The 12,385-nt window shown below is 43.7% G+C and overlaps 1 protein-coding gene across 8 annotated transcripts in view; it reads left to right on the plus strand.

The window, feature by feature from the left end:
- AP-1gamma (adaptor protein complex 1, gamma subunit) overlaps nucleotides 1-12,385 on the plus strand; it is a 198,357-nt gene that overhangs the window by 117,391 nt on the left and 68,581 nt on the right. For all 8 annotated transcript variants that reach the window (XM_075669213.1, XM_075669194.1, XM_075669206.1 and 5 more), the window contains 2 exons: nucleotides 1,778-1,918; nucleotides 5,426-5,480. In XM_075669213.1, the coding sequence (XP_075525328.1) occupies nucleotides 1,778-1,918; nucleotides 5,426-5,480 (196 nt within the window). The remainder of the gene's footprint in view (nucleotides 1-1,777; nucleotides 1,919-5,425; nucleotides 5,481-12,385) is intronic.

Here is a 12,385-nt window from a genome sequence, read left to right on the forward strand (position 1 = left end):
TGAGAAGCTTGACTTAAAGGGACACTAAAGGCCAACCTTAAGTCAAGCTGAAGTGATAGAGTGTAGCTCAAGAACCTTTAAGGTGTCAATATTATCGCGAGCAGAGCCTTAGTAATCGAGTAATTGAGGTGAATGCAGGACACGATTAAAGGCTCCCCCAGGACATTCAGCTACTTGCCGGATTACGAAGGCGCTCCTCATTTAAATTCTGTTACTAGTACTCAACCACTGCTTATAAAACCATCATTGTATTGCATTAGAAGACAAAAGAAAATGCTGCTTGTCCACTTCTATTTCATACTTAGAAAAACAAACTCGTTGACATTACCCGTGATAACAATGCGGGTGGCCGAAAGGTTTTGTTTTTCGCTCGAGTCTGCGCTGCCCATGCGTTTGCGTTTCAGTAGTTTCATTATCGTGTAGTATTGCACTGGTCTTGCTGGCTCTCGAAACATGCACAAACTGCAAGTAGCAGAGAATTCCACAACCATGCAATGTCGCGGGATGCCTGAACGGTCCACGCCACTTAACCAAAAACAGTTTCAGCGGCGAATGGCTCGGTTTCACCATGGCCGCGCATTAGCGTTTTGTGCTGAAAACTGTGCTGCTGTCTGTCAGGTGCCATTTTACTCACCGTTGGAATCAAAGGGTGGGTATGGTGTATGCAATGTCACCACCCCCTGGTTGAGATGTCAGGAGATTTGAATTAGGATAAACGTATTCGGACCCTTCAGGTGCAATTTTCACGTGAACTAAGTCTTTCCTTGGCAGGAAACAAGTGCTGTGAGGTGTCTAGAATGGTAGTTGAACAGTCCACGTCAACTTAGTATTTCCCTGTAGTGTCCCTTTGTATTGCGGCGTAAATTTTTTACTGTAGCTGTACCCTAGGCGTCTACAAAATTTGTCCGAACCATTTCAGGGTCCCTTTAAAATGTGCCACATATATCTCGAGGCACTTCGGATTGGATCTTTACTGCGAATGTGAATAATATGTGCGAGTCCTGAGCATTTGCGTTTGGTTCCAGTAAGTTGTCATGTAGTTGGTTCACTTTTATTGTTTCTAAAAATGTTTTAGACTAGTCATATTTTTAGTGGCTGGATGGGTGCTTTCGAACCATGCAGGATATTAAATATATCATGTTCTCGTACCTCATGTTCTTGTATAAAGTTCATGCTTGGATTTCACATTCTGACTTGACAAGACTTGCTCAAGAATTGAAAATTCTTCAACTGTTCTGCTGCAGTACACATTTATAGATGCTGAAGTTGCAAGAAATAGGTGAAACTAAATTTTCAGTGGACAGAATTAATTGGTGTCTGAAGGGGATATACTATTTCATTTTGCTTGCAGGCTGACTTGCAAATGGCCCTTGACTTGAGGGTCTTTCATGGTTCCACATAGCGTAAAAGAGTGTCGCCTTCCGAGTGATTTTAGACAGAGTGCGTGAGTAACGATCGTTGACAGTTCATGAGCCAAAAATATAATAAGGCACTTCCAAGGTTTCCTCAATGACACAAAAGGGGAGATGGTATTTCTTAAGCAACTACTTGCTGGCGGACTTGCCAAAGAGTATTGTAGAAACACAATGTCTATTTCATTAAAAGGAGGTGTTGACCTATATTTTGTTAGGTGAAAGAGTTTCAGATAAGGGCTCATTTCTGAATTTAGGAGCAAGCAAGATAAGACTTTTGTTTTGTAAACATAAAAATTCTAGTGAGAGAGTTTGCTTTTAACGTAGACTACTTGAAGTTTTTATTTTTGCATTTTTTTATGCAGACGTGCACTAGAGCTATGTTTTGCGCTTATCAACACGCAAAATATTCGAGCCATGACGAAAGAGTTGCTGGTGTTCTTGGAGAAGGCTGACCCCGAGTTCAAAGCCCTCTGTTCCTCAAACCTTTTCATTGCTGCTGAAATGTAAGTTCTGATGTTCATATGTTTTATGATCATTGGTCTTTCAGGCAAATGCCTCCATTATTTGTTTATTTCATGTGCTTGTTTGATAACAGCTGCTCTGGCAGGCAAATGGGCTTTCATGTGTTTTGAAAGGATGATAATCTGCGAGAACAGCTAGTAAGCTTGTGGGAATATTTGTCATATAAGAAATAAGAAAAAGCACCTTAGCTGGCTTTCAAACCTGGAGCTTATTGTTCCAAAAATTGGTGCTTCAGATAACTTCAGCTAACAGCACTATGAGTACATTGGTTAGCGCGCTTTTTCCTACTTTACTGTGTATACTTATTGATGCAGTTATAGTGGTGACGTTGAACTTTAGGAATAAATAAACTGTGATTCTGTAAAGGTAAACTGCATTTAATTGCTATGGGTTGTCGGATTTAGCATACAGTCGAAACTCGCAATAATGAAATCATGGGAAAAGCAAAAAAGTTCGCCTTCGCGGGACTTTTGTTAGCGCAAGAATGAGGCAGAAAAGACAGGGAATTGGCTTGCAAAAACAATTGATTGCCAAAAGTCGGTAAGCTTACTCTGCCGAACTCTGAATTCACACTGTAAAAAGTGTGTCCATTGCCACGCCGTTGTCGTGCTCACCGAAAAACGAACAAATTGTTTCGAAGCTGTTCCACACATCCCGCGGGTTCGTTGTCTTCTCTCGATTTGGTATTTATTTGTCATCGACGTCAGCTTCGCACACGTGACTTATCATGGCCTCATTGGCCGTCTCTTCGTGCATGACAGTGTCTTCAACTGCGCGAATTAACTCATCGACATTGAGGCCACCTGGAACTCCACTTGCCATGGCACAACGTTCACCCCATGCGTTGGTCAGCAATGGCGGCACTGCGTTGTCGGCCCTGTCATTGAGTGCGCCGTTGGGTAAATCTTCCTTTGGTGCGGCTGGATTAGCGCATGATGCCTGCTGATTGGCAGTGAAGCCAGTGTGTTTAAACAATTTGATATCACGGCTGGACACATTGCAACCCATGTGGCGACCACTATCTCAAGTGCCATGAGCATGCCCATGTCGGTGGAACACTTGAGCTGGAGATTCAGCAGCAGATGCGAAATGAGCTTCTCTTTGTAGGTGCACTTGACGCTGCGAGTGACACCTTGATCGATTGGCCTCAGCATGGATGTGCAGCTAGGTGGGATTAAAACCAAGCGCATGTTTCCGAGCTCCACATCATCAACACGATGGGCGCTGCAATTATCCAAAAAAAAAGGCAGACTGCATGCCTGCCTTCCGCATGTTGGCATTGAAAGCCTCTAGCCAGCCGCCAAATATGACCTGGGTCATCCACGAATTCAGGTTCACGGTGTATTCTATGGGCAGCCTACGATTTCCTTTGAAGCAGCTGGGCTTCTCTGCTGATTACAAGCAGTGGCTCTTTGCCTGTGCTGTCCACGTTAGTGCACAACAAATTTATTGCATGCCGCTTGCCATGTTTTCTCCCGTGGCATTTCTGGCCTTTTAAGTCCAGGGTCTTTGATAGAAGCATCTTCTAGAATGAGGCCATCTCATCCATGTTGTAAATGTCTGAGAGCTTGTATTTGTCCAGTACTTCTTTGTTGGTCAGCAGCCACGACGACGTTGCCACAGGGTCGACGGCTGCTGCCTCTCCAGAAGTGACTTTGGCCATTATGTGTGGCGGGCTTTGAAACAGCTCAACCAGCCAGGCCTTGCCTTAAAATTATTGTGCCCGAGCATGCATGTGAAGTCCAGTGCCTTCTACTGAAGCACTCTGCCAGACAACGGCACTTTGTTGGCAGGCTGTTGACAAAATCATGCATGCACTGCCTTGTTGACATCTGGGAATGCCGCACCTGTCAGCGTTTTGTTCTTTGCACTCGCACCATTTCTGTGTGTGCCAAGAATGGGGGCCTTGTTTTTCGATATTGTAGACATCGAGCTGCACAAAATTCCAAATTTTTTGCCGAACTCCATTTTCTTCCTGCCCGTTTCAACCTGGGCAATAATTGCAGCCTTATCCTGTAGCATATAAATTTCCACTTCTGTTGCTGGAGGCTGCATCTTAGCTGGCTGCCAAAGCAGACGGTGTGATCGCCACATACTCAGTTGGTGCACCCTAGCAGCAACCACACACAGTGACCACACTGCATACACATGACCATGTGCGGCAGCACACAGAGCATAAAGTGTCATCGCGCTTATCTGAGCCTTCATGTGTGGATGTTGATTTGGCTGGTCAGCGATTGTGAGTCAGCATGCCATGCAGGCGTTCCGCTTCACGTTAGCACATGCTGTGATTACACACAGGATTATAATAAAATGTGCCTACTGTGAGGTTGCCTCCAGTTCTTGTTTGTCTTCTTTTTTTTCTTTTTTTTTTTGATTTTTGCAATATACTAATATCATATTTTTGGTGCGGACACTTCACAGTCACCCGTTGCAATGGACAAACCACCACCTTCACTATCATCATCATCGCCGTTGCCTGTTGCGAGGTGCAACTGCTCCACTAATAGCTCCACTGTAGCTTTTTTTCTTTTTCTTTTTGTAAACAATAATGGTGGCGGCCACACAAGTGTGCTGTGATGGTGCTTTATGCAATTTAAGGGCACAACAATTGCATTTGAGTAGTTTTTGGACAGCTTTATTGTTACGTGAGTACATCATTTGCAGACTGTCCTTTCAGAAAATTTCTTTAATGAGAGATTGCTGTAAAACAAAAAGTTTCGTTGTCAGGTGAAACAAAATGCATTGACTCCTATGGGTGTTCACAGGGGATTCGAAAATATTTTGTTGCGGCGAGAATTTCGTTGCGTTGGGATTTGGTTATCACTGGTTTCAACTGTACTACTGTTCCCTTATTAAATTTGGGTGCACATTAGATTTGAATGTACATTGTTTTCTACTTCGAACTCAAGAACTTGGTGTGGATTAGGTACTGCAACATTAAGCAGCATTGTGTTAAGGAGTTTTCTCTGCCTCTTCTTTTATACAACCTGCCGGATAGTTTGATCAATTCTGTTGTCTCCATCTATGTTCAATTAAGGGAGTTGTCTGTACTGTAACTTCTTGTAGCAGGAAGGTTTACCAACACTTCGTTGGCTGTTGTTTGAGTTACTTGTGTTTATGTGAAATGCCTGTAGAAGCCAACTGTATGCTATATCCTGTTCAGTATTATCAGCTTTTGGAAACCTGTTTAGGGCCACTTTAATTGATGTGTGTCTACTGTGCTCATAATTTTTGTTTTTGCTTGTATATTTTCTGGTGTCTTCTTTTACTGGGGGGGGGGGGGGGGGTGACATTATTGAAGACTCATGTCGGAGCATTGTGTGATCTTCCCAAAAAATCTCTTGCCTGCTCGAGGCACTTCTGTAAAGTATAATGGACAGCCTTTTGTGCAGCCCTTAGTGTGGACCCGACAGTGTTTTGTCCATTAAGGGCTGAAGAGTTTGGATTGGTTTGCTTAACTTCACCTTTCTTTTCCTTCACGACAGGTATGCACCCACAAAGCGGTGGCACATTGATACCATGATCAAAGTGTTAACAACAGTGAGTATTTGATGTTGTTTTTATGACTGTGTACCTTGATCTTCGGTTGAAGGGGCCCTAAAACACGCTTTCAACATAAACCAGCTTAATTGCTTTACTGTACATGAACATTTAAGCCTTATATTATTCCTATACTTGTAGCAGGAGCCTACAGTGAAGACACCTGTCTTGGTCAATTTTTTTACCCTGCCCAACATTTCATGTATATTGCTACATACCTTTAATGGTTATCAGCCAGATTTATTTAGGCATCAAGATTAAGCTGCACCTTTGACAGTACCAGTAGCAGAAATCTTACAGCTGATTACACAGCGGTGCCATCTGGTGGTGGAGAACAGACCATTGTACTGATACTACAGTCCTAGAGATTACGTGGCATGGTACAGAACCTCGCGGTTATACTGCCACATTTGGTGTTGAAACGTGGCTTCTCGGATGCTTTAATAATTTCACATTGGACTGTTGCTCTTGCCTAAAATTGTGGAATTTGGGTGCCTACCCACACTCCTTGCAGCATGCAGCCAAATCCTCTTCTAGGCCTTGCCTCACATTATAATCATGCTCACACAAACGATTGTTGGCACAGTGTCCACTGTGGTCAATGTAAAAACTTCCGCACAAGAATGGGGTCTTATACACAATGTCTTGTGCACATGTGACATATGGCTTATGATAATGGGTGTGCGAATATTCAGAAATTTTTAATATTATGAAGCATTAATTTTAATATTAGTATTTAATTTGAAAACTAGGTATGCAAAACTTTGTGAATATTAGCTTGGATGCAAATATTACAAACAAATCAAATGATTTGCTGGCTCTGCGGGAGCAAACACGGTTCTTAGTATTTATTTCTAACTAATCTAAGAATCTGTGTCTGGTTTTGTGCTGAAGTTTGTGATAATTTCGTGCTGCTAGCAAAATTCACTGGTAAAGCATGCTTCGCCATTAGACGTCTAAGCTCTACGAGAAAGCAAGCCTCTCGGTAGCAAGGGGCACAAATTTGCAGATAGCGAAGGTGCACTCTTTCGCAGGCGCCAGCCCCAATCCTGAGCTTATTGCTTCACAGCAAATGCAATGAGTGACGGCTGGCCCTGAGTCAAATGCCTCTGAGCTTACGAGCAATTTATGCTGTATACCCTATAGATTTGTGTAAGGGCCAGACTTTTTTTTCCACAATTTTGATGAGGTGCGGCCCTTACACGGGACCAAACCTTTTGGCCAAAATAATGCAGGTGCAGTCGGATACTTGCGCACTCCGGATCCCCGGATGTACCATTGCATTAAAGATCAACGCGCAGCTCTTGCCATCTAGCAGTAGCATTTGGAAGTAAGCAGCGCATGAAAATTCGCCGAAGCGCACGTGGCATCGGGGCACCGAATGCGATTGCTTCTTCGTTGGAAATTTTTTCCCAAGAAATTTTGGGCTGCCAAGTTGTGGGTGTGGCCCTTACATGAGTCTATACAGTTAAAACTAACTTGAAGGGACCATGAAAATTTGTTTGGCTTAACAGAAGTTCGTCTTATCAGAAGAATAATTTGCAATATGGCCAGGTCCATCTAAATATCTTGCTTCAAAATGGTAAATGAAGTAGACTTAAAACGGGGGAAAAATAAACGGAGGAAAAAGTGGTACTCTTGCTTGGTTTCATCCATTATGTGATGGATATTCGGTGCTTCTGTGCAAATCGGCGAGCAGCCGCAAACGATGTCATCTCACCTAATGACCTTAAAAACCTTTCTGTGCCTTCGTGCTGCTGGAAAAGGTACACTAAGGAGTTCAAGCATGCATCTGCGTCCTTACAGGTCATCGGTGTAGGCTCCAAGCTAGCGAAAGTACGAAGGAATCTGCTGAGTGCGCAGCAAAGCAGCGCAACCTAGAGGAAAGTCTAGGTGACTTTGAGCGAAGTGGGGAAGGAGAAATAAGGCAAAGCATCGCAGAGGAGGAAGGTATGCAGAGGTGGGGAGGGGGGGGGGGGGCGCTCAGTTGACCTCTGCTGGCAGTTGCTACAGGTTTCGTTTGGGATACGTGCGTACTGGGTTTTTCTTGTGATAGCATCATCCTCACGTACTGTATGCTGTATGTGCGAGTGAAAACATGCAACGGTTAGACAGTGATGGCGGCTCAATCTTGCATGTGCAAAGAAGAATAGGGGGCGGGGGAGCATGCTGGCTTCTGCCACGCGCATGGCACCGGGGAGTGTTGTATCTGAACAACATCCTAGAGAAAAGCGCTGTAAGGCTGAGTGCTGTGTGTAAAAACATCAAATTGAGGAAAATGCATTTGAAGTTTAGGCAGCTGTAACTTTTTCCAGAAATGCAGCTACAGCAATATTAATGACATCATTTTGTAGCTCTATTCTTCACAAGAATGGCCACACTAAATATATGACTGCCTTCCTAGAAAACACCAAAAAGCTTGTTATAAAGCCATGCACTGCCCCTAAACCAGCTTGAGAAACTACATTTACCACTTCATGTGCAGGTTCCAGTGGCCTGCAAGCTTACTGAATATAAAGAAATTCTATATTGAGGTAGCCCTTCTATAGTCAAATAACCTGACACAATGTTAAATTAAAAAACGCTGGAATATTTATTGAAGGGCCTAAATTAATTAGTATTGTCATACAACACTTCGCTCTACAACATGCCAATGCTCTATACAAGGTCTTTCGCTGGGTTGTGCCGTTTTTAAAGTCTGGCCTGGGTAGCACTACCGTCTAGAGGCTCCCTTTACGATTTCCAAAGAGCTTTCTGCGACAAGCAGCTTGAATTTCCAATTCGTTGCTCACTGTGACGCCAGACACTCCTTCAAACACGATCGCTGCATTTCTCGTGCATTCAACCGACTCGCCCACTGAATACTGAATAGTACACCGTATCAAAGCAGTCTAGAATGCTGCTGAATGCGCCGGCTGACAATCTGATGACATCAACCTACAGCTAGGCCCAGTAGAATCAACGGTGACGATAGAATGTCACTTCGGATGCAACAGGTTGTTCTGGCTGTTCTGTTCATGCCGGCCGTTCGGGCAGTGTGCCGTCGTCCACGGTCTTCAGCCTCTCGTTCCCTTGACGCTTTCGTTTTCTTTCCCCCATAAGCTAGACATGTCTTCTTTACGCAAGCATCTCCTGACATGCCACTAGACGAAAAGACGGTGCGTCAGCCGCATGAACGCAAGCGAAAGCAGATGAAGATGACCCATGCAAACCGGCAGCAACAAAGGAGAACATGGTGCATGCGGGGGGGGAAGAAAGAAAAATGGCCACTTCGGTCGCACCAGCCAATGGGAGGTGCAGGACGGGGAGCTCGGCTTGCGCCCGTGCACTCCACCCAATCAGAGGCCAGAAATCACCCTTCGTAAAAGTGGCAAGAGTGGTCGTTCTGTGTGAGTGGCGCCATTTTGAGCAAGCGCAGAATGCACACAAAGAAAGTAGCTTCAAAACAAGCCCAAGATGGTGGCAATCGGCTGGCGGCTGCGGCCGCGGCATGGGCGGGAAGTTTGAACAAATTTTGCCTGGCGCAGGGCATTTCGCTGCTCCCACGGCGCTTTGAAAGCTGATTTTTTCCTATTTACCCATCAAAATAAGCGTTAATAATTTGGGGGCACGTGCTTGAAGGCACAAACGTTCCCAAAATGCATTTTTTTTTTCAAAATCAATTTTTCGGACTTTTTTTACCATTCTAGAACCCGTGTCCCCCCTTAAGCGGATTTTTTTTTTTTTTTAATTGAGTCTGTGGCAAACCAAACAGACATTCCCATGTTGTTTTTTATATGCAAGAATTCAGCTTAACTGAGTTTGTCTTAACGAGAGTTCACTGTACGGCAATAATAAGGCAGAAGTTTGTGAGAACAGCCAGCTAGTGGGAATTACTCAACTTTCGAAGTTAACATGAACAAAGCACCCAATCATGTAATATAACGGTCTGCTAGTCTAATTTTTTACCATTAGCAATGTAATTGCGATGTTCCAGCATGTTAAAGTAACCCAACTTTTTAATAAATGCATGTGCATATCAGTATTCGATATTCGATTTGGTATTCACACACTCCTACTCACAAGGTTTAGTTTGGCAGCAGCTTTGTCCTTGGGAATCATCCTTCTTTTTTGTACGTAAACCTAGCAAGTTTCAGGGGGAAGAAAACACTACAAGCAAATTTATACATTGTCCAATCTTTTTTAGGTCATGTGACATGCGATTAATGTGTGGTACAACTGACAGTATCATGCAGTGTTGCGGTATCATGCCTTGCACTCTTCAGTTTTCTTAGGATACCTTCACCTATGGCTGTCGAAACATACTGTGGAAATCCAGACAAAGCTCAGGCGAGCAGCCTGTTCTCTCGAGCTCATGCTCATCAAGTGTGAACGTTCTCTGCCCCTGGAAGAGGCTAGGCTTATGTACAACAAAGAAGGGTAGTGCCGAGGCATCAAGCAACTACCAAACTTAACATCGTAAGCCAAAGGTCACATGTGCGCAAGTTATTGTGTATAAGATCCCATGCTTGTGAGGAAGTTAGGGCATTAACTTGAGCAGGACACTGTGTCGATTGTTCGCGTGAGCATGAATATAGTGTGAGGCAAGGCCTAGAAGGGCGTTTTGGCTCACGCTGCAAAGAATGTGGGTATGCATGCGAAGTGCACAATTGTAGAGAAGAGCAATAATCAGTTGAGAAATAATTGAAGCATCTGAGATGACATGTTACGATTTACATTTTTGTTTACAAAAACAAAGCGTTGGAACTGCTTGATGAGTCTGGAAATGTCATATTTGCCATCTTGTTTTTTTGCTTGCCCGTTTCAAATGGTGCGGCTGCATTGCTAGATGTAGATCTGCTCGAGATTTGCACAAGATTTGCTCAACAAGGTCGTATTCTTTGTTGATCACCTTCAGGGATACGATCACTATTCCAAGATTTTGTGTAATCAGTGCTGGGCACGTCGGCGCGACAGTGTGCATTGGAGGGATGCTGTTGCTTGTGCTAGACGCCAAAGTGTCTGGTGCTTAGATAAGGGGGGACCCGGGTCTTAGAGACCAAAAAAAATAACAGAAAAATAACTTTTTTGAGAGCATTATTTTTGGATTCTACAGTGTCGGATGCATTGTCTTAGGAATTTTCGCGCATGTTGAACCAACATTTTAGTTGTAATGGCGTTTTATATCACGTTGGTGAGCTGTATTTTTACCGATAAACGCGCAAAAAAGGTCCTTTTTCTGTGACACGCAGTTGCCGTTCGAAGTTTCCGATCACAGTCATCTTGGCCTTGTTTGAAAGAGCGACCCTTTCTGTTTAGTTTTTGTACCACCACTATTCTGTGCAAAATGGCTGTGAAGAAAAAGCCTGCGAAAGATTTGTACCGATGCACAGTTCCATTCGTCGACCGAGACACGTGACCATAAGTGCTCCATGCCATTGGCGGATTTTTGCAGTTGTCTGCCTACGCTGCTCAGGTGTGCGCAACGTGCCACGAAACGATGTCAAATTCAGTTTGCTATGAGCCATAAATTCAGCGAAAAGAAGAACAAATGAGTGGTGTTAAACTGTCTAAAGTGCGCAGCAGCTTTGGAAGATGCTGGCAATAGTTTGCTACCCATGCCTCCTGCCGCCGAAGCCTCCCACCGCAACTGTGGTATATGCTTAGCAGATGAATGTGGTTTTGGCAGCGGCCGGCATTCGTGCAGCATACCAGCACAACATACCAGTGAAGGTGGCTGAAGAAAAACTGCAAGACTTTGCTTCAACGTCGTCTACCACGCGAAAATCAGATTTTCTCATTTACGCTGATGCCACCACAGCTGGTTCGGATGGGATGCGGACACGATTCATTATGTTAAGATGCAATTCTATAAATGCTCTGCTGTCTTGTGTAAAACGCAAGTTGCGGTGCAGCAGTGGGTAAAGGCAAACGTGACTGCAGTCTCGCCATAGAGGTAGTCATCTCGTGTGCAATCTGTGGCGATGCCGCGTCGGCGCGGAATTCTCCGCATGTAAGTGGCGCCCAAATGTGCACCCCATTCCTCGTGAACAATTTCGCTGTGAATGAAATGTTGAGCACTGATAATTAGCAAATGGCATTAAATTACATTTTTTGCAAGAAAAGATATTCATCTTCGTTGATGCCGCATTGACCGAACGCGCAACCCATTCCTCGTCAACAATCTCTCCTGTGTGTGAAATGCGGAGTACTGGCAATAGGAAAACAACGTGCTTTTTTTTTTTTTTTGTTAATGAACATTTCACACTGTGGCATACATATTGGGGCATGTGCCAGGGGCATTCTAGCCTGTTATAACTGGTGACATGTACATATTTCATTATATTCCTGAATAAATCGAGTTCTCAGTGTTTTTCTAAATTTTCCCAAGACTAACTTTTCACTCTGCCTGCTTGTTTGTGGCAACAATATCTCAAGGTCTAGGTCAGCTACAGCTATATTTTTTATTAATATGGAGCTAAATGCTTAGTGGTTGAAGTGGTCCAAGCATACTCCTTTTTTTTCTTCAAATTCTTTTTGATTTGCTTTTGTTTTTGTTCCCTAGTAGCAATACTGTAAACACTGAACTTTATTGAGCTGCTAAATTGCCAATTTTTGTTGGATTGGAAAGCTGCTTGCAGCGTTTATCTCCTTAAAAGGGGACGCGGCTTTCGCATCGCGAAAAAATGCCAAAAAAATTGAGTTTTGAAAATCACATTTTCAGTTTCTATAACCCTTTTTCTATCTGGTACCCAAATATCGTCACTGTAAACCACTTAGAAGTGCTCTAAAAAATTCATTTTATCCGCCAAAGTGTCGAAAAATCTCGCATAAATCAAGGAAGAACAACGTTTTTCATGCCACAATATCTCTGGAACAGCGCGACGCCACCATCTTGGTCTCATTCGAAAGCGCATTTCTCCGTC

Source organism: Dermacentor variabilis, chromosome 1, assembly GCF_050947875.1.
Source record: "Dermacentor variabilis isolate Ectoservices chromosome 1, ASM5094787v1, whole genome shotgun sequence".
In the NCBI taxonomy this organism is placed as follows: domain Eukaryota; kingdom Metazoa; phylum Arthropoda; class Arachnida; order Ixodida; family Ixodidae; genus Dermacentor; species Dermacentor variabilis.